Source organism: Macaca mulatta, chromosome 5 (genome assembly GCF_049350105.2).
Source record: "Macaca mulatta isolate MMU2019108-1 chromosome 5, T2T-MMU8v2.0, whole genome shotgun sequence".
NCBI classification, from domain to species: Eukaryota; Metazoa; Chordata; class Mammalia; order Primates; family Cercopithecidae; genus Macaca; species Macaca mulatta.
In genome coordinates this window covers 102,978,005-102,999,801 of record NC_133410.1, presented here as the reverse complement: position 1 = coordinate 102,999,801, position 21,797 = coordinate 102,978,005, and the positions used below count along the sequence as shown (strand labels likewise).

Genomic DNA, 21,797 nt, shown 5'->3' with positions numbered 1-21,797 from the left:
TAACTCTGTGACATTTGTTACTAAAAATTCAGACTAGATTACTAGTTTACTTCTAATAGAAATAACTAACACACCTACTTTCTTTACCATATCAATTTTTTGAAAGTAAAACCAGTTATATGTAGCATTATTTCTCCCACTACTTATGGGAAAAATAATACTTCATGTTTTAGGTAATAAGTGTCTTATTGAACAACCACTTATAACTATCTTTTTTGTTGTTGTTGTTTATTGTGCTTCTCCTAACAAAGGAAACAAAATGTAATAAACCAGATCGGGTAACCAATGGATATTCTTTGTCTAAATTTCATCTCTCCCCTTATTTGGTCATACACAAATCTTACCTTTGTGAAAAAACATCTCGGTAAGGACTGCCATGTTGTAATGCAATTCCATATCCCCGATCAGCAACAGTATTTCCAATGGTGTAAAAGGAACAATCTGGGTCATTGATAGCCACATATTCCAATACAGCTGCATCCCATACAAAAGCATAATTTCCATATTTTACCTGTGAAAAAATGAAGAACAAAAGAAGAAATAGGGTTTAAAGTTGGAATTTTAATTTACATAGACAGGATGAACAACATTACATTGGTATATATTTAATTATGCCAAAAATAATAGAACATACAGTTGTCCTTCAGTATCTGTTGGGGATTGATTTCAGAACCCCTGTGGATACCAAAATCCAGGGATACTCAAGTCCTTTATAAAATGGCATAGTATTTGCATATAATCTCTATACATCCTCCAGTATACTTAAATCATGTCTAGATTACTTATGATACCTAATACAATGTACATAGTATGTAAACAGTTGTTGCACTGTATTGTTTTTAATTTGTATTTTTATTATATTATTACTCTCTATTGTGTTTTAAAAATATTTTCAGTTCATGGCTGGTTGAATCTGCATCTGCAGAACCTGCAGATATGGAGGGCAGACTGTATTTCTAAGTAAACTTTTATTCTGAATGATAATTTGTACTTTGGTTAATTTATAGCTCTGTTCTGAAAACATGGAAAAGGTCGAATGTTTACTATACTTTTAGGCCACGTTGCTTGTAGTAAAATGATCCTTGAGTGGAAAATGTCATTTGGATCGAGAGAACAAAAAATGCATGAAAGGAAGCCATGTCTTTGAGCTTCTACCATTTCAGTGATTCGTGTGACTGGGACTGTCCCTTTTGGGGACCCTGAAAGTTATGCCTTTGGAGTTATTACAAGAGCTACTGATGACTTGTGTTACCAGGCTTCTAAGCCAGGTGGGTTTCTGTGCTCACTCAACATAGGTATCATCTTGCATGTCATCCCTGTTCTAACTGAAAGCTGCAAGTACAACTCACATTGAAGAAAAATGAGCAATGCTGCCCTGCTGATGAGCTGCATCTCCTGTCCTATATCCTTCTAAATTAATCTGTTATCGCATGTGGCCTGTGGATATCTTGCAGCTGAACTTAGAAGAAAACTCCCTGGTGGGCATTGCAATGAGGAAAATACAACGATTCCACAACTTCCTCTATCGTCATTTTTGGAACATAACTTTACTCTGGTTCACTTACAATGTCTTTAGTGATTATTTTTTCCCCTCAGTAATGACTCATACACTGAGTCACAAATTTACCCCCCTCAAAAAAAGCCTGACCTACTACCCTAAGCATCTCAATAAAGTATATTTTCACTTTATTACATGTAAAAATGGACTTAAGGAATTCATAAAATAAATAGAAGTAATAGTTAAACTCCAAGGTTAGTTTGCTTATATTAAAAGAATAATGCAACATTATTAAACAAGGAAAAGCAACACTGGTTTAGTATTGGAAATGTTACTGGGGTGACAGTATATCTTACAAATGAGGCTTTATAAAACTTTTAAATGATCTTTCAATAGACACAAGAAAGATACTTGGCAAAATTATAAACAGTTATCTATCTATTATCTATCTAGTGGTAAACCAGGAATAAAGAAAATCCATAATGAGATACAGAATGCTTCAAACAACAGCAAACCTATTTCAAGCTTAAACTCTCACTGCATTACCATTAAAGTAAAGAAAATGATGCTTACTATTAACCCAAAATTAACATTATTGTAACAACTTTATCCTATGCAAAAAAGGATGGAAGCAAAACTATGATTTCAATCTATTAGGAAAAAATTATCATCCAGTAGAGACAAAATTATCATTATTTGATGATATATTTAAGAAGCCCACCAGAATCAAGTGAAAAAGTATTTTAAAAATTCAGATTTCAAAAAATAGATTGATCGTAAATGGATATATACAAATGATTTGTTTTTCTATTAATATATTAATGAGATGATAGTTTGAATAAAAATATCTATGTACACTAAATATAAATACAGAGAGAGAAATTTAACAATAAATTAGTAGGAGCTATATGAAGAACACCTTAACACTCGATTGAAGACGGCTTGAACAAGTTTCTGGATAGATATAACATATTCCTAAGCATGCGGATATATAATTACAAAAGACATTTAAATTTTCCTCAGATTCTCCAATACAAAATGTAATTCTAAATAAAATGCCCAAAGTTTATTTTAGAACTTCTTAAGACCTTTGCAAATTTCATTAGGAGAAAACAGATAAGAATAGTAAAGAAATTTTGAAAATTAAAAAAATAATAATTATCGGAGACTTAGAATACCAAGTAATGAGACAAGCTATAAAGCTTAAAAATAAAACAGCACAAAATGTATTTCAGAATAGAAAATCAGTGGAACAAAGTATTTAAATGTCATGTAAAGACTGTATTAGACTGCATAGTATTCCATAGCATATATGTGCCACATTTTCTTTATCCAGTCTATCATTGATGGGCATTTGGGTTGGTTCCAAGTCTTTGCTATTGTGAATAGTGCTGCAGTAAACATACATGTGCATGTGTCTTTATAGTAGAATGATTTATAATCCCTTGGGTATATACCCGGTAATGGAATTGCTGGCAGTTCATGTCCTTTGCAGGGACATGGATGAAGCTGGAAACCATCATTCTCAGCAAACTAACACAGGAACAGAAAACCAAACACCACATATTCTCACTCATAAGTGAGAGTTGAACAATGAGAACACATGGACACAGGGAGGGGAACATCACACACCAGGGCCTGTTGCGGGGTCAGCGGGCTAGGGGAGGGATAGCATTAGGAGAAATACCTAATGTAGGTGACAGGTTGATGGGTGCAGCAAACCATCATGGCACGTGTATACCTATGTAACAAACCTGCACGTTCTGCACATGTATCCCAGAACTTAAGTATAATAATAATAATAAAAGAATCCTCTGCCATCATAAAACTTTTACCTCTCTTTAAAAATAAGGCTGCATTAGAAAGTCAATAAATCAAATCAGTGTGGCAAATACGAAATATTCAAAAAATGTGACTGGGACTGGTGATAATTGCAAAAATGTCAATATCAGAGCGCTACGTCACACCAGACAAAATACATTTCTGTAGTGTAATAAATTAAATATAATTTTTAAAAAACAAAGTTTTAAGAAAAGAAAAACTAGAAGAATATGTGAGACTTCTTTTAGTACTGAAAAAAGAATGGAATATCTAAACATAAAAGTAAAGGAAGTAAATATAAAAGAAACATTTAATTGTTGCCTTTTAAATACATTTGCTTAGATCCCACCAACATTGGATACCCAGTAAAAAGTTTTGTATGAAACAATGAATGGCCTAAACCCTTCAGTCCAGTTAACTGTGCTCAGTGGATACTTACTGTCTTTTGTTGAGGTGAACCCCAACCAAACCATGAGGTATTGAAACAGACAAAAGTTTTTTCCCTAAAGAAAGCATGTAATGCAAGTATTACTCATGGAGTGTCTGTGGTACCCTAGATCCTAGTTTAGGTACTATCAGTCAGTGTTTCTCACAATGTGATGCTAAGACCACCACCATTAGAATTACTAGGGGATTTTTGTGTTAGATATGTAGATTCTAGATCTAATCCCAAACTTACTGCATGATGATGTTTGATGTTTAAGGCCTGGGAGTATGCATTTTAACAATCCTGACAGCCTATACACACTGCTTTTTTATTACTAATGATGCTGATGATTAAAAATATGAGTAATATCATCAGAAACAATTTTATATACATGGGGTTTGATATAATTATAAACTAGGAGATGCTTGGAGTCTTGGTGTGAGAGAAGGAAAAACACTTGTATAGGTTTCCTCTACATTGATTTCTCACCCACAGAGTTATCCCATAGTTTCCCTCTTTTCTCTGATCCTTTGCAACCAACTTGCAGATCTGCTTTTAGCTCCCTAGGTCTAAATTTACAGTGATTGGGAGTAGCAGTGACCTTGCAGCTTCCTCTAACAACCTACTTTGATTTTTTGTGATTATCTTCTGTTTTAAACTGTTAGTTTGGCCTCCTGGATCCCCTGGCAGCTTCTTTACAAACCTCAAGGGACCTCCCCAGCAGGGGACATATTGCTTTGCTGTTAGAAAAGTTTTCTAGCTTTGTTGTCAAGGCTTTGTGAACTGTAGAGCTCTACTTAAATGTATAGTAACATTATCTTTGCCATTATATATGCTGTCTCTTGCAATACCGATGTTCCAAAGCATTATGAATGGATTTTTAAAAAAGAGAATCATTAAGACAGTATGATTATAGCCTGTAGCAATGGCAACGAAATGTTGCATAGTAACCCAAACTATTTTAGCTTTTAAAAATGGCCCTGGCCTTTTTCATCAATTAAAACATATAATCACTGCCTTTTGAATGGTTTTTAACCATCAAATTAAAACTCTATAAAATACTCATCAGCAAAGCCTAAACTCACTTTTCAACAGAATAATAACTGAAGGACTGGTCTAAAAATTTTCAATCCATCTGACTAGGTAATGGAGTTTTCTTAAAATTTTTCAACTAGCCCTGTTCTTGAGGCCATGTTTAGGTAGGTAACTGAATCACATGCTATTGATTTATTTGCTAATGAATTCCACACCAGCAGAGTCCTTCATAATAGGTTAAACAGAAGAAAGCAAAACTGAATCTGGGAGCTTCATGTCAGCATATTTCAGGTCTCATTTTGAGGAAGGAAAAATAATCCAAAGTGATATCCACCTCTAGTGTTTTCAATCTCCAGACCCCAAAGTAGAGATGCTAGGATGCTATGGTTATTGATTGACATTGGTAACTATTGAGGCTTAGCATCTGTGTCCTCATAATAGTGCCTGAGATACCAACAGCCTCCCGGTGATAAATTTCTCACTTTCCAGATAACACTAGGAGCTAGGTTTTGTTCCCATTTCTATATTATTTCTATAGCAGTTGTTTTTTAAAGTCAATTTTACTAACAATCATTACACATTAACTCTAAAATTCTGAAGGTTAAGTTTATAAGGAATATAAAGGTAAGACTTGGGCCCCCATCGTCAAGCTGCTTACAACTCAGTAGTGGAGATAAGTCAAGTACTACATTGTTGTAACACGAATCCTATTATGGTAAGGATCATACGGACAGTTTTTGTTTAAAGTGGTAAAAGAAAACTGAAATTAACTTTTATTGGAAGGAATCAGGACAAGTCTCAAATATTCTGGTAACTGAAATAGCTGTATAAGAAAGCCCCAAATATTTAAATTCCTTATCAATAGTACCTAACCAATTAAAAACATAGATATGCTTTGGAAACCATTTCTCGTTTATGCACACTCCTCTAACCTAAAGGTTTTTGAAATTTTCCATTTGTCAGGGGAAGAACTGTAAACATTCAATGTTATTTTCTCAAATATTTGCATTTCTTGCCACATAAAGTGAAGGATGGGAAAGTGCATTTTCAAAACCTGCACCTGTGTTCCTCAACATGTTAGGGATTATGACACATTTCTATTTGTGTATAGATTACTCATGTATTGTATGCTCCTGTTCTGACATCTCCATCATGAACTGATGCTGAAAGCACTTTGCTTTTTAATTCATTAGGTAGCAGTCTCCTGTACTAACTACAGATGTCCATGCCACAAACAAACTTATCTCTACCTGTTATCCCACCAATCTTGATTTGAATCGGGAGGACAATATTCTTTCTCACATGAATCTTTAATTTTGCAAATTTGTTAAAAGCTCACTTCAAAATCGACAGCTTCAGAGAGACACAGAAATGATGATCCTTTCTTATTAAAAAGCATTCAGTGGGAACAATTATGGAAAAGTGACATTTAAACCAAAAGGGTTAGATAGGAATTTCCTTTGCTAAAGAAAGAATATCCTCCCTCTGTCCTCCATTTATTTCTTATGATAATAGATAACATTTACCAAACATTTTTCAACTTCTAAAAATGCCATTTTCACACGTATTTATTTGTTCTTTATAACACTGTGAGACAGCTGATACGATATCTAATTCACAGGTGAGGTAATTGTGACTCGCTCCAAGTCATACCAATGATTTGTGGTAGATTTGGAATGTGAGATCAAGGCTATCTTCCTATGCTCTTTGCACTACATTAAATATAAATTTCTGGGAGATTCTCCATAGGAATACAAAAGCATGTGAGATAGAGTAGCCTTTGCCTGTAAGGTATAGCCTATGGAGTTTGAGAAACAACAGTTATGTAAAGAAACATAATGCTATGTAGTTTATGGCCAGGGCCACAGAAAGCATGCAATTTCCTCAGTTCTATACGGTCATGCTATTAAGATAAAAAAAATTGGGCTTTTAAGAAAAAGTTTGCTTACTTCTCAAGATCATTGGAAAAAATGAGTATTTGGTTTATATGACTCTGAACCCTCGAGGCCTGTCGATTTTGTAGCCATTGCTCTCTTAGCATTTCTGATTCTTAGGAATGAAACAAAGCAGAGCTTTTGAAAATTAAAATAAAGGTTGAAGAATGAAAATCTGTTATTTTTCCTCATCAAATAGAAATGAAAAGGCCTGAGAATAATGTGAGAGAAATAAATTCTAACCTTGCCCACTAAGCTCCAAACTTCTTTCCACTTTTAACTAATGGTCAGTGGGGGATAATGTGATTGTGAATCATAGGCGCAAAGAGTTATGATTAACCCAGAATCGATTTGCAGAGGTCCTTATAATTCATTGCTCACATAAGTCCTAAAGATGGGATGGCTTTAATATTTATAACACATGGTTTAGGTGGTAGCCTCTCACACTTTGGGCAAATTAATAATTTAGCAGTATTCATCAATTCTTCTGAATTTATACAGCACAATAAATCATGATCAAACAAGTTTAAGCACTGAAGACTGACTTTTAAATATATATGGTTTTGTTGACTGCTACCTTAATGGTTGGCCTATGATAACTTACCTGCTATTTTGTTGAAATTTTAATTTGTGCTCTCACATAGTCATCATGGGGCACAAACTTTCATAAATAATCTAGGAATATATTTAAAATAAACAAACATCAACTTTTTAAAAAAAATCAATTTTTTAACCTAGAAAAGAAGTGTTATGCCCACCTCTAAATCTTATCTCTTGCCTGTTCTTTTTGAGATTATCAGGAATACTAAATCTATTTTTTAAAGTTTTTAAAAGCATTCTAGGAAAATAGAAAACTGAATGTAGCTTCTTTCCCTTCCGCTGCCAACTTTTTCCTGAAACAAATGGCTACTGGGTTCTGGAAGACAGAAGGTTAGAAAGGTTGGGGCTCTAGGTAACTGCATGTGGGAAAAGAACTGGTGATTCTCTCCTTCAGGCTGGGCGTGTCTGCGAAAACAAGTACAACCTGCAGGGAAGGCAACGAAGAAACTCAGTTTGAGGAAAGCTTGGTTCACAGAGATCTGTGGCTCCCAAGTTCTCCTGACTTCCTTCCTTAGATATTGGTTCCCATGAATATACATGTTCTGTCGCCTTTAAACTGGCCAGGGCACAGGTGAATGGATGGACAGAGACCTCCTTGTCCGGGAGCCTTGGGGCTTGGGACAGACCAGAAGACTGGAGAGCCCTTAGCAGCTTCTGTGTGTCTCAGGAGGGGAATTGAGTCACCTTGTTTGTTCTGGTCCACAGGAAGAGAGGATATTTTACCTTCTACAATTAGCAAGACTGCCAGTTCCTAGGCTACTTCAACAACTAGACCTGAATCCTCATGAGCTGACAAACAAAAAAGAATAATCCATGTAGTGAGTTCCACAGTTGGAAAGGGAAAAATGAATTACAACAAGTAGAATACACTCCAGGGAAACAGCAGTGTGGAAGATTACAATTCTAACAGAAAAGTAAAAAGAGCACTTAACTGGATTCAAGTGAGAAGAGCACTTAACTGGATTCAAGTGAGACCAAAAAAATCTTTGAGGCTACAAACAAATAATCCAGCCCCAATTTCTCAACCACAGTATTGAATAGATGAATTGAAGGAAATGCTCATAAATGTAAGCTTAATAGGAAGAGCTAGGGTGACAAACTGCCCAGATTTGCCTCTAATGCCTAGTCATAGCACAAAAGCCCCATGTCATGAAGACCTTTCAGGGAGGCAACAAATCCAGGTTTTTGGCAATGGGTACAGAAGGTTAGGGAGGGGTAGTATCAAACCCATACAGCAGCTCAAAAAATAGCAGTTGAAAGCAACACTGTGTTTGTAGCAGATGGATATGGCATAGATTATCTGTTTCCCACAGTTGCTGTCACTGTTTTTGCTCCTGACTGCTGATGTTGGCAACTGTGATTTGCTGTTCACAATAATGAATCATCCCTTGTTGCACCACTGCGAGTGCTGAGGCTTAAGTGTGTTACTTAAGCACATTGTAATCATGGGTATTAATAGTCCTTTGTCTGTGGATTGACGGTTTTCTTGGTATCATCTCGATACCAAGATAATGTTAATTTAACTTTCAATACTGTTTTTTTTTTGAGAGTTCAGATAATAAATATGAGAACGATTATAATACCAATGCCAGCATGACCTGAATATCGCTGAAAAATAAGGCTAAATGACAATGTTATCTTATTACAAATGGAAGGACATAAATAACTGGATCAGGGAGGCAAATAACCAAAACAAACTACTGCACAATCTGCAGAAAAGAAATTTGCAATTGGGTATGATGGAGAAAAGGATGTGAAAACACATATGTAGACTGAATCTCATAGTTTGGAATAAGACAGGGAATACTTCTAAATCAATCAAAAGTTTCTGTGTCTCCCCAAAGACACCAATGCACAGTTAAAAACAGTGGCTACTGAGTTAGTTTGGGCATGCCACATGAAGAAACATAACTATTGTGCGGTTCCCCTGATAGCTCTATAAAACGGAATGAAGCTACTTTTCCTTATTACAAGGTTTCAAATAAAATGTTCTGTGGGAAAACAAAAGGACAAAAGTTTGCTAACAGATGTGTTGGCCTCTTACTGTATAGACCTGATTCTTTCAGATCTTACTTGAATGAGCATGTTTTCTACAGTAAAGTTACATGCCAAATAATGGCAACAAAAACTGATTCTCCTAGCTTTTAGGTACTTTTATTTTAAAAATGGAGTTTCAAATCATCTTCTCGATTTTTATGAATATTTTAATAAAACCGCAGAAAACATAAAGCAAAAGTCTACTGATATTTTGTCCAGATACTTGCCCTCTATCTGCAAATTCTATAGACATTGCAAGTGTACATTTAAGCAAGTTTTGTTTAGTCTATAAACCTTTTTTTTTTTTTTTTAAAGACAGAGTCTCATTCTGTTGCCCAGGCTATATAGTGCAGTAGCTCGTCTCAGACCACCACAGCCTCCACCTCCAGGGTTCAAGCCATTTTCCTGCCTCAACCTCCTAAGTAGCTGGGACTACAGGTGTGCGGCCACCACATTTGTCTAATTTTTGTATTATTTTTGGTAGAAACAGGGTTTTGCCATGTTAGCCAGGCTGGTCTCGAACTCCTGGCTTCAAGTGATCCACGTGCCATGGCTTCCCAAAGTGCTGAAATTACAGGCGAGAACCACTGTGCCTGCTCTTAGTCTGTAAACTTCTTATCAAAGAAAATTAAAAGATCTTACCTGCAAAATGAACTGCACAGCTTGTGTGTAACACTGCTTACCTGTGATATGAAAGCTTTCATAATTAAAATTTTTGGTCACTTTTCAGTTACCTCAAAATGTGCAGAAAAACTTGAGGGTTTTTACTTAATAGAGATGGAAGGAGATAACTAGCTTCTTTAGACATATGACTACAAGATGACTATTAATGGCTAAAATGTTGGACTGTCATAAAATCATTTTCAAAGTGTGAGACAAGAAGAGTGTCCTTCTCTAATTTGGAAATACATTGAGTGACAATGCAGAAAAGAATACAGTAAAATAAGAATTTATGTGCTATATTTCCAAACTTGTTTGATGATTTTTGAAAAAACCATAGGAGTGTAAAAAAGGATGAACTGACTGCGCCTGTGTTGTTTGATGGTATGTGTAGGTTGTAACAAAAACTCATTGTGAAACAATGACATATTAAAAAAATAAAACTACTTCAAAACTTTTTTACTACTGAAACAATAAAAATAAGAAATAAAATAGTAAGTCACCAAAACAAGGTAGCCAAGTTAGACAGGACTTTCTCAATTTCTTTTCTTTTTTTTTTTTTTTTTTTTTTCTTTTTTTTTTTTGGTGAAGGCCTTCTTTTACTATTAGCACATAATAATAGTACATATTTATGGGAGTGTAAATTAGTTCAACCATTGTGGAAAACAGTGTGGCGATTCCTCAAGGATCTAGAGCTAGAAATACCACTTAACCCAGCAATCCCATTACTGGGTATATACCCAAAGGATTATAAATCATGCTGCTACGAAGACTTTCTCTATTTCTTTACTAAAACTGTAACTTTAGAATCTAGCACCAATTTCACAAAATTCAAATTATCCTTGTGCTTTAAAATCATTTTCCTAAGAGAGATTTCACTTAAAATAACATCCAAAACACTTAAGAGTGTTTAAAAATGATGGACACCTTAGATATATTTAGCTTATATGATGAATTTATAGATGCAAAGATGATTGACAAAAGTCTGGTCTTTAAAAGAAAGCTTGTAGAATCAAAGTGTATGGACATCTTTTTGGAGAGCTGGAACTAATTTCTACAAGTTCGAAAGCATTATTGCTAATAACTGAACTCCCATTTTATAGTCAAATGCTTGTTAAGAGTATATTTAGCTTGATGTTATCACATTGGAATGACACCAGAATCAATTTAATGCAGGCTTGATAAGAGCAACATCGCAAACCAAAGTGCATTTTATGTTTGACTACATTCGGTTCTACAACTAAATAAAAGAAAAGGAAGCCCACCAAATTACAGGCAATTCACTGAAGTATTATTGGAGAAGAAAGAGTAAAATTATTCTATTATATTTGGGGACAGAAAAGAACATGTCATTGCTGTTGTTATTTAATATAGTTAATATCTGTTAAATTAGTCCTGTAGTATTTATGTTCCCCTTTTAAAAAGTTTCACATTTATATGTCTTAAATACACACTACAAATGTAAAATATCCAGCACAGAGTCAGCAAAGAGTTAAAAATAATTGCTGTATTAGAGGACAGAAAAAAACCTCATTAAAATATTGTTATACTTTTGTCACATCTATTATTTAATTAGTACTACTATCAGTTACTACTTATTGACCCTGTTCACTAGTCCTATTGTTTATGTAATAGCATTTTGTAATAAAAATAAATAATACAGAATAACATATAATTTTAAATAAATGCCTATTTCATGTTTTTATGTTAAAGTAATAAAACATATATAATTATTATTACACATTATATTTTATGGGTTTTGGTCTGATGCATTTGTGTTCTGGGTTGTCCATCTAAAAAGCTGGTCACTTTTTAATGAATGTTGTTGGCGTAATTGACAGGAAGAAAATAAAATCAAGTCTTTTTTGTACTCTAATCATTTTCAGTTGGATTAAATAGTTTAAAATAAAATAATAAAATCCCTATAAGAAAAACCAGGGGAGCCTATCTAACACATATAAGGAAGGGATTTTTAACCAACTTATTAAATCCGGAATATATGCATATGTAAAGTTAGACATTTGTTTTACATGAAGCATTTAAAAGTAGTTTTGTATGAGAAAAGATACCATTCACAAAACCAACAAAAGACTGACAAACTTGGAAAAAACTGGAACACAGGGGACAGACAAACAGTTAATGTTTAAAATTTACAGATGCTTCTCTAATGATTTAACTAGAAAAGAATAGTGTATGCAAAATCAAAATAGATAGCATCTGAAGAGGCAATTCAAAATTGTACAAATATATATGTCCAACAGCATATGAAAAATACCCAAACTCATTAGTGGTGAGTACAAAATAAAATGAATGGGATACTGCTTTAAATCTATTAAATGTCTGGCAATGCTTAATATCTGTTGCTGGTGGAGATGTATGGAGAAGTGTTCTCTCACATATTGTTAGTGGAAATGGGAAAATGTTATAGCCTTTTTCAAAAGCAACATCTATTCAAATTTAAAAATACATAGATGTCTTCTGGCCTAGCAATTCCATTCCCAGGAATCTATCCAAGAGAAATAAAAATTTCAGATTAAAGTACAGGAATACTCAGTGCATCATTGTTTATTGTGACACCAAATTGGAAATAGTGGTAATGCTCATCAGTCATAGAATGACGATGTCTTCTTGCCAGGAAACATTATGGAACCATTAAAATGAATCTACTAGAGCTATACAAGGTGCTATGGAAGGATTTCTATGATGTGTTTGCAGAATATTAAAAAGCAAGGCACAGAAAGTATTTATAATGTAATCCTATTTTTTAAACCAACAATGACCAGGAATTATATAAATACATTGGTATATGTGTAAAAATGTTAGTACATTATTAAAAATGCTTACAGAAAAATATGGAATAATACTATGTATTCCATTTGTTATCTTTTGAGGGTAGAAAAATATGGCTAGAGGTATGAAAAAAGAGAAGAATTGGAAAAAGCCAAGAAGAACAGTAAAAATAATGCTTTAAAAGACATGTGTAGTTACATTTATGCATTTATGAAAATTACGTATGTGTAAATATGTAATTGAAGGTTTGTGTTTTTTAATAAGATTTTTTGAAAGTCAAGTTTATTAAGGTCTAATTTATACACAGTCAAATTCATAATTTTTAGGTATACAGTAAAGAATACTGAATAAAAGTCCAAAATTTTTGTTTTATGTTTAGAATTTTTAAATAGCATCATTAACATATACAGTAAAATAACAGTTAGCTTTTGGGTCCTATGCTTTATGAGTGTATAAGTCCTAGGGTATTCATAATTACATGCTCATAGTTGCTTTGCTCTAATAATTGATTTATTCTTAGTCAGCTAGGAGGGCCATTGACAGACCTTAACTTTAAACTGAACAATATATTAACACAAAATTAACCCAATACACATAAAATTTATGCTAAAATTGCTAGATCTTGCCATCGGTCCATCTGTATTTTCCTTTCCCAACCACTCTGTTAATAGGTATGTTCATATGGATTCTGAAAAAATAGTAGGGAGAAAGTTTGCTTTTGAAATTATATTGTAAAACAAACTAAATCCTAAAATAAGTGAGATTTCTACCATTATAACAGAAATCAATTTTGTCTCTAATTGGGCTGACCTTCATGAACAGCATTTGCTCTCATTTCTCATACTTAAAATTCCCTAAGTGGCTGTATTATTTCTTGCCCTTGGTTCTTAGATATTCACTTTCTTTTGCTTGGAGTGTTTTCCTGTTCACCTTCCCCTCTCAGTTCTACTTTTTTTATTTGTAGTTTTTTTGTTTTTGTTTTTTGAGTCAGAGTCTCACTTTTTCGCCCAGGCTGGAGTGTAGAGGTGTGATCTCAACTCACTGCAGTCTCTGTCTCCCGGGTACAAGTGATTCTCCAGCCTCAGCCTCCCAAGTAGCTGGGACTACAGGCACATGCCACCATGCCCAGCTAATTTTTGTATTTTTAGTAGAGATAGGGTATCACCAGGTTGGCCAGGCTGGTCTCAAACTCCTAACCTGGAATTATCTAGCTACCTCTGCCTCCCAAATAACTGGGGTTACAGGTACGAGCCACTGTGGCCAGCCTCAGTTCTACTTTCTACTATCCTCTCTAACTTGTATTAATCTTTTCATAACTGAGATCAGCTTAGATGTCACTTATTCCTAAAAGCTCTCCAGGCCCCCAGGCTTTGGTTAGTGTCCCCTTATATGATCCTATTGCACCTTGTATTTACTCCTAAAACAGCACTTTAGCGCATTGCATTATACTTACCTCCTTTGACTTTGCTCTATGCCATGTAACTGTAAACTTCTGGCAGGCTGGAACTGCAGGCTTTTCATGCTAGTATCATCACCTCACCTATGTCTAGCACAAGGCCCAATATTATCAGGAGTAGACAAGTGATAAGTACTTTTTTTTGAAGAATTATTCACTTTCTTTCTTTCTCATGGTCACAAGACTACCATATCTCGAACTCCCTATTCATTAAACTATCACTATATCCCAATTCTCAAACATTGGTAATAAGGACCAAGAAATAACAGAATGTTGTGACAGATCAATTATATTTCTGCTATATACAGACTATACATAGTGTTCCATCTGAATAAAGGTATTTAAGTTACCATTATTAAGTTAAACCATTGTGGTTTAAGTAGCATAGATACCAAAAGATTCAAAAATGTAGGTATGACTCAGCACAGTTTCCTAGAATGTTTTGAAATGTTGGCAGTGTTCTATGTCTATGCTGTCCAATATATACCCACAAGCCACATATGGCTACTGAGCATTGAAATGTGGCTAATGTGATTGAGGAATTGAATTTTTAAATTTTAATTTTAACACATTTAAATTTAAATAGTCACATGGGGCTAGTGGATTATCACATTGGACATTACAAATTTGAAGATATTTGTTCCTATGGAAAAGTATGGGGGGGCGGAGCAAGATGGCCGAATAGGAAGAGCTCCAGTCTCCAACACCCAGCGCGAGTGACACAGAAGACCGGTGATTTCTGCATTTTCAACTGAGGTACTGGGTTCATCTCACTGGGGAGTGCCGGACGATCGGTGCTGGTCAGCTGCTGCAGCCCGACCAGCAAGAGCTGAAGCAGGGCGAGGCATCGCCTCACCTGGGAAGCGCAAGGGGAAAGGGAATCCCTTTTCCTAGCCAGGGGAACTGAGACACACAACACCTGGAAAATCGGGTAACTCCCACCCCAATACTGCGCTTTAAGCAAACAGGCATACCAGGAGATCATATCCCACACCTGGCCGGGAGGGTCCCATGCCCACGGAGCCTCCCTCATTGCTAGCACAGCAGTCTGCGATCTCGTGGCAAGGCAGCAGCGAGGCTGGGGGAGGGGCGCCCGCCATTGCTGAGGCTTAAGTAGGTAAACAAAGCTGCTGGGAAGCTCGAACTGGGTGGAGCTTACAGCAGCTCAAGGAAACCTGCCTGTCTCTGTAGACTCCACCTCTGGGGACAGGGCACAGTAAACAATAACAAAAACAGCAGAAACCTCTGCAGATGCAAACGACTCTGTCTGACAGCTTTGAAGAGAGCAGTGGATCTCCCAACACGGAGGTTGAGATCTGAGAAGGGACAGACTCCCTGCTCAAGTGGGTCCCTGACCCCTGAGTAGCCTAACTGGGAGACATCCCCCACTAGGGGCAGTCTGACACCCCACACCTCACAGGGTGGAGTACACCCCTGAGAGGAAGCTTCCAAAGCAAGAATCAGACAGGTACACTCGCTGTTCAGAAATATTCTATCTTCTGCAGCCTCTGCTGCTGATACCCAGGCAAACAGGGTCTGGAGTGGACCTCAAGCAATCTCCAACAGACCTACAGCTGAGGGTCCTGACTGTTAGAAGGAAAACTATCAAACAGGAAGGACACCTACACCAAAACCCCATCAGTACATCACCATCATCAAAGACCAGAGGCAGATAAAACCACAAAGATGGGGAAAAAGCAGGGCAGAAAAGCTGGAAATTCAAAAAATAAGAGCGCATCTCCCCCGGCAAAGGAGCGCAGCTCATCGCCAGCAACGGATCAAAGCTGGACGGAGAATGACTTTGACGAGATGAGAGAAGAAGGCTTCAGTCCATCAAACTTCTCAGAGCTAAAGGAGGAATTACGTACCCAGTGCAAAGAAACTAAAAATCTTGAAAAAAAAGTGGAAGGATTGATGGCTAGAGTAATTAATGCAGAGAAGGTCATAAACGAAATGAAAGAGATGAAAACCATGACACGAGAAATACGTGACAAATGCACAAGCTTCAGTAACCGACTCGATCAACTGGAAGAAAGAGTATCAGTGATTGAGGATCAAATGAATGAAATGAAGCGAGAAGAGAAACCAAAAGAAAAAAGAAGAAAAAGAAATGAACAAAGCCTGCAAGAAGTATGGGATTATGTAAAAAGACCAAATCTACGTCTGATTGGGGTGCCTGAAATTGAGGGGGAAGATGGAACCAAGTTAGAAAACACTCTTCAGGATATCATCCAGGAGAACTTCCCCAACCTAGTAGGGCAGGCCAACATTCAAATCCAGGAAATACAGAGAACGCCACAAAGATACTCCTCGAGAAGAGCAACTCCAAGACACATAATTGCCAGATTCACCAAAGTTGAAATGAAGGAAAAAATCCTAAGGCAGCCAGAGAGAAAGGTCGGGTTACCCACAAAGGGAAGCCCATCAGACTAACAGCAGATCTCTCGGCAGAAACTCTACAAGCCAGAAGAGAGTGGGGGCCAATATTCAACATTCTTAAAGAAAAGAATTTTCAACCCAGAATTTCATATCCAGCCAAACTAAGTTTCATAAGTGAAGGAGAAATAAAATCCTTTACACATAAGCAAATGCTTAGAGATTTTGTCACCACTAGGCCTGCCTTACAAGAGACCCTGAAGGAAGCACTAAACATGGAAAGGAACAACCGGTACCAGCCATTGCAAAAACATGCCAAAATGTAAAGACCATTGAGGCTAGGAAGAAACTGCATCAACTAACGAGCAAAATAACCAGTTAATATCATAATGGCAGGATCAAGTTCACACATAACAATATTAACCTTAAATGTAAATGGACTAAATGCTCCAATTAAAAGACACAGACTGGCAAACTGGATAAAGAGTCAAGACCCATCAGTCTGCTGTATTCAGGAGACCCATCTCACACGCAGAGACATACTTAGGCTCAAAATAAAGGGATGGAGGAAGATTTACCAAGCAAATGGAGAACAAAAAAAAGCAGGGGTTGCAATACTAGTCTCTGATAAAACAGACTTTAAACCATCAAAGATCAAAAGAGACAAAGAAGGCCATTACATAATGGTAAAGGGATCAATTCAACAGGAAGAGCTAACTATCCTAAATATATATGCACCCAATACAGGAGCACCCAGATTCATAAAGCAAGTCCTTAGAGACTTACAAAGAGACTTAGACTCCCATACAATAATAATGGGAGACTTCAACACTCCACTGTCAACATTAGACAGATCAACGAGACAGAAAGTTAACAAGGATATCCAGGAATTGAACTCATCTCTGCAGCAAGCAGACCTAATAGACATCTATAGAACTCTTCACCCCAAATCAACAGAATATACATTCTTCTCAGCACCACATCGTACTTACTCCAAAATTGACCACGTAATTGGAAGTAAAGCACTCCTCAGCAAATGTACAAGAACAGAAATTATAACAAACTGTCTCTCAGACCACAGTGCAATCAAACTAGAACTCAGGACTAAGAAACTCAATCAAAACCGCTCAACTACATGGAAACTGAACAACCTGCTCCTGAATGACTACTGGGTACATAACGAAATGAAGGCAGAAATAAAGATGTTCTTTGAAACCAATGAGAACAAAGATACAACATACCAGAATCTCTGGGACACATTTAAAGCAGTGTGTAGAGGGAAATTTATAGCACTAAATGCCCACAAGAGAAAGCAGGAAAGATCTAAAATTGACACTCTAACATCGCAATTAAAAGAACTAGAGAAGCAAGAGCAAACACATTCGAAAGCTAGCAGAAGGCAAGAAATAACTAAGATCAGAGCAGAACTGAAGGAGATAGAGACACGAAAAACCCTCCAAAAAATCAACGAATCCACGAGTTGGTTTTTTGAATAGATCAACAAAATTGACAGACCACTAGCAAGACTAATAAAGAAGAAAAGAGAGAAGAATCAAATCGACGCAATTAAAAATGATAAAGGGGATATCACCACCGACCCCACAGAAATACAAACTACCATCAGAGAATACTATAAACACCTCTACGCAAATAAACTGGAAAATCTAGAAGAAATGGATAATTTCCTGGACACTTACACTCTTCCAAGACTAAACCAGGAAGAAGTTGAATCCCTGAATAGACCAATAGCAGGCTCTGAAACTGAGGCAATAATTAATAGCCTACCAACCAAAAAAAGTCTAGGACCATATGGATTCACAGCTGAATTCTACCAGAGGTACAAGGAGGAGTTGGTACCATTCCTTCTGAAACTATTCCAATCAATAGAAAAAGAGGGAATCCTCCCTAACTCATTTTATGAGGCCAACATCATCCTGATACCAAAGCCTGGCAGAGACACAACAAAAAAAGAGAATTTTAGACCAATATCCCTTATGAACATCGATGCAAAAATCCTCAATAAAATACTGGCAAACCGGATTCAGCAACACATCAAAAAGCTTATCCACCATGATCAAGTGGGCTTCATCCCTGGGATGCAAGGCTGGTTCAACATTCGCAAATCAATAAACATAATCCAGCATATAAACAGAACCAAAGACAAGAACCACATGATTATCTCAATAGATGCAGAAAAGGCTTTTGATAAAATTCAATAGCCCTTCATGCTAAACACGCTCAATAAATTCGGTATTGATGGAACGTACCTCAAAATAATAAGAGCTATTTATGACAAACCCACAGCCAATATCATACTGAATGGGCAAAAACTGGAAAAATTCTCTTTGAAAACTGGCACAAGACAGGGATGCCCTCTCTCACCACTCCTATTCAACATAGTGTTGGAAGTTCTGGCTAGGGCAATTAGGCAAGAGAAAGAAATCAAGGGTATTCAGTTAGGAAAAGAAGAAGTCAAATTGTCCCTCTTTGCAGATGACATGATTGTATATTTAGAAAACCCCATTGTCTCAGCCCAAAATCTCCTTAAGCTGATAAGCAACTTCAGCAAAGTCTCACGATACAAAATTAATGTGCAAAAATCACAAGGATTCTTATACACCAGTAACAGACAAACACAGAGTCAAATCATGAATGAACTTCCATTCACAATTGCTTCAAAGAGAATAAAATACCTAGGAATCCAACTTACAAGGGATGTAAAGGACCTCTTCAAGGAGAACTACAAACCACTGCTCAGTGAAATAAAAGAGGACACAAACAAATGGAAGAACATACCATGCTCATGGATAGGAAGAATCAATATTGTGAAAATGGCCATACTGCCCAAGGTAATTTATAGATTCAATGCCATCCCCATCAAGCTACCAATGAGTTTCTTCACAGAATTGGAAAAAACTGCTTTAAAGTTCATATGGAACCAAAAAATAGCCCGCATCTCCAAGACCATCCTAAGTCAAAAGAACAAAGCTGGAGGCATCACGCTACCTGACTTCAAACTATCCTACAAGGCTACAGTAACCAAAACAGCATGCTACTGGTACCAAAACAGAGATATAGACCAATGGAACAGAACAGAGTCCTCAGAAATAATACCACACATCTACAGCCATCTGATCTTTGACAAACATGAGAGAAACAAGAAATGGGGAAAGGATTCCCTATTTAATAAATGGTGCTGGGAAAATTGGCTAGCCATAAGTAGAAAGCTGAAACTGGATCCTTTCCTTACTCCTTATACGAAAATTAATTCAAGATGGATTAGAGACTTAAATGTTAGACCTAATACCATAAAAACTCTAGAGGAAAACCTAGGTAGTACCATTCAGGACATAGGCATGGGCAAAGACTTCATGTCTAAAACACCAAAAGCAATGGCAGCAAAAGCCAAAATTGACAAATGGGATCTAATTAAACTAAAGAGCTTCTGCACAGCAAAAGAAACTACCATCAGAGTGAACAGGCAACCTACAGAATGGGAGAAAATTTTTGCAATCTACTCATCTGACAAAGGGCTAATATCCAGAACCTACAAAGAACTCAAACACATTTACAAGAAAAAAACAAACAACCCCATCAAAAAGTGGGCAAAGGATATGAACAGACATTTCTCAAAAGAAGACATTCATACAGCCAACAGACACATGAAAAAATGCTCATCATCACTGGCCATCAGAGGAATGCAAATCAAAACCACAATGAGATACCATCTCACACCAGTTAGAATGGTGATCATTAAAAAGTCAGGGAACAACAGGTGCTGGAGAGGATGTGGAGAAATAGGAACACTTTTACACTGTTGGTGGGATTGTAAACTAGTTCAACCATTATGGAAAACAGTATGGCGATTCCTCAAGGATCTGGAACTAGATGTACCATATGACCCAGCCATCCCATTACTGGGTATATACCCAGAGGATTATAAATTATGCTGCTATAAAGACACATGCACATGTATGTTTATTGCGGCACTATTCACAATAGCAAAGACTTGGAATCAACCCAAATGTCCATCAGTGACAGATTGGATTAAGAAAATGTGGCACATATACACCATGGAATACTACGCAGCCATAAAAAAGGATGAGTTTGTGTCCTTTGTAGGGACACGGATGCAGCTGGAAACCATCATTCTTAGCAAACTATCACAAGAACAGAAAACCAAACACCGCATGTTCTCACTCATAGGTGGGAACTGAACAATGAGATCACTTGGACTCAGAAGGGGAACATCACACACCGGGGCCTATCATGGGGAGGGGGAAGGGGGGAGGGATTGCATTGGGAGTTATACCTGATGTAAATGACGAGTTGATGGGTGCTGACGAGTTGATGGGTGCAGCACACCAACATGGCACAAGTATACATATGTAACAAACCTGCACGTTATGCACATGTACCCTAGAGCTTAAAGTATAATAATAATAAATAAATTTAAAAAAAAAAAGAAAAAAAAAAAAGAAAAGTATTATTTTTAGCCCTCCTAGAACCACTCAAGAACAGTCATTTTTGGCATATGATCATAGACGGGCTTGGATTTCAATTAACTCCTTTGTATCTATACATTACTATTTTCAATTATAGGCATACCTCAGAGATACAGCAGGTTCAGTTCCAGATCACAGCATTAAAGCAAATATTGCAATAAAGTGAATCACATGTCTTTTTGGTTTCCCAGTACATATAAAGGTATGCCTACACTATATTGAAGTCTATTAAGTGTGCAATAGCATTATGTTCATAAAAGCCAATGTACATACCTGAATTAAAAAAATATTTTATTGCTAAAAACTGCTAACAATCATCTAAGCCTTTAGCAAGTTGTAATCTTTTTGCTGGTGGAGGGTCTTGCTTCCATGTTGATGGATACTGACTGATTAGAGTGGTGACTGCTGAAGCTTGGAGTGTCTGTGGCAATTTTTAAAAATAAGACAACAATTAAACTTGCCACATTCATCAAATTTTTCTTTCACAAAAGATTTATCTGTAGCATGTGATGCTTTTAGACAGTATTTTGCCCAGAGTAGAACTTCTTTCAAAATTGGAGTCAGTCCTCTCAAACCCTGCTGCTGCTTTACCAACTAAGTCTATGTTATATTTTAAATCCTTTGTTGTCATGTTAACAATGTCTATAACAACTTCACC

The 21,797-nt window shown here is 36.4% G+C and overlaps 1 protein-coding gene across 2 annotated transcripts in view; it reads right to left on the bottom strand.

Moving 5' to 3' along the window:
• GRID2 (glutamate ionotropic receptor delta type subunit 2) overlaps positions 1 to 21,797 on the bottom strand; it is a 1,541,190-nt gene that overhangs the window by 171,784 nt on the left and 1,347,609 nt on the right. For both annotated transcript variants that reach the window (XM_028849003.2, XM_015138804.3), the window contains exon 14: positions 345 to 511. In XM_028849003.2, coding sequence (XP_028704836.1) covers positions 345 to 511 — 167 coding nt within the window. The remainder of the gene's footprint in view (positions 1 to 344; positions 512 to 21,797) is intronic.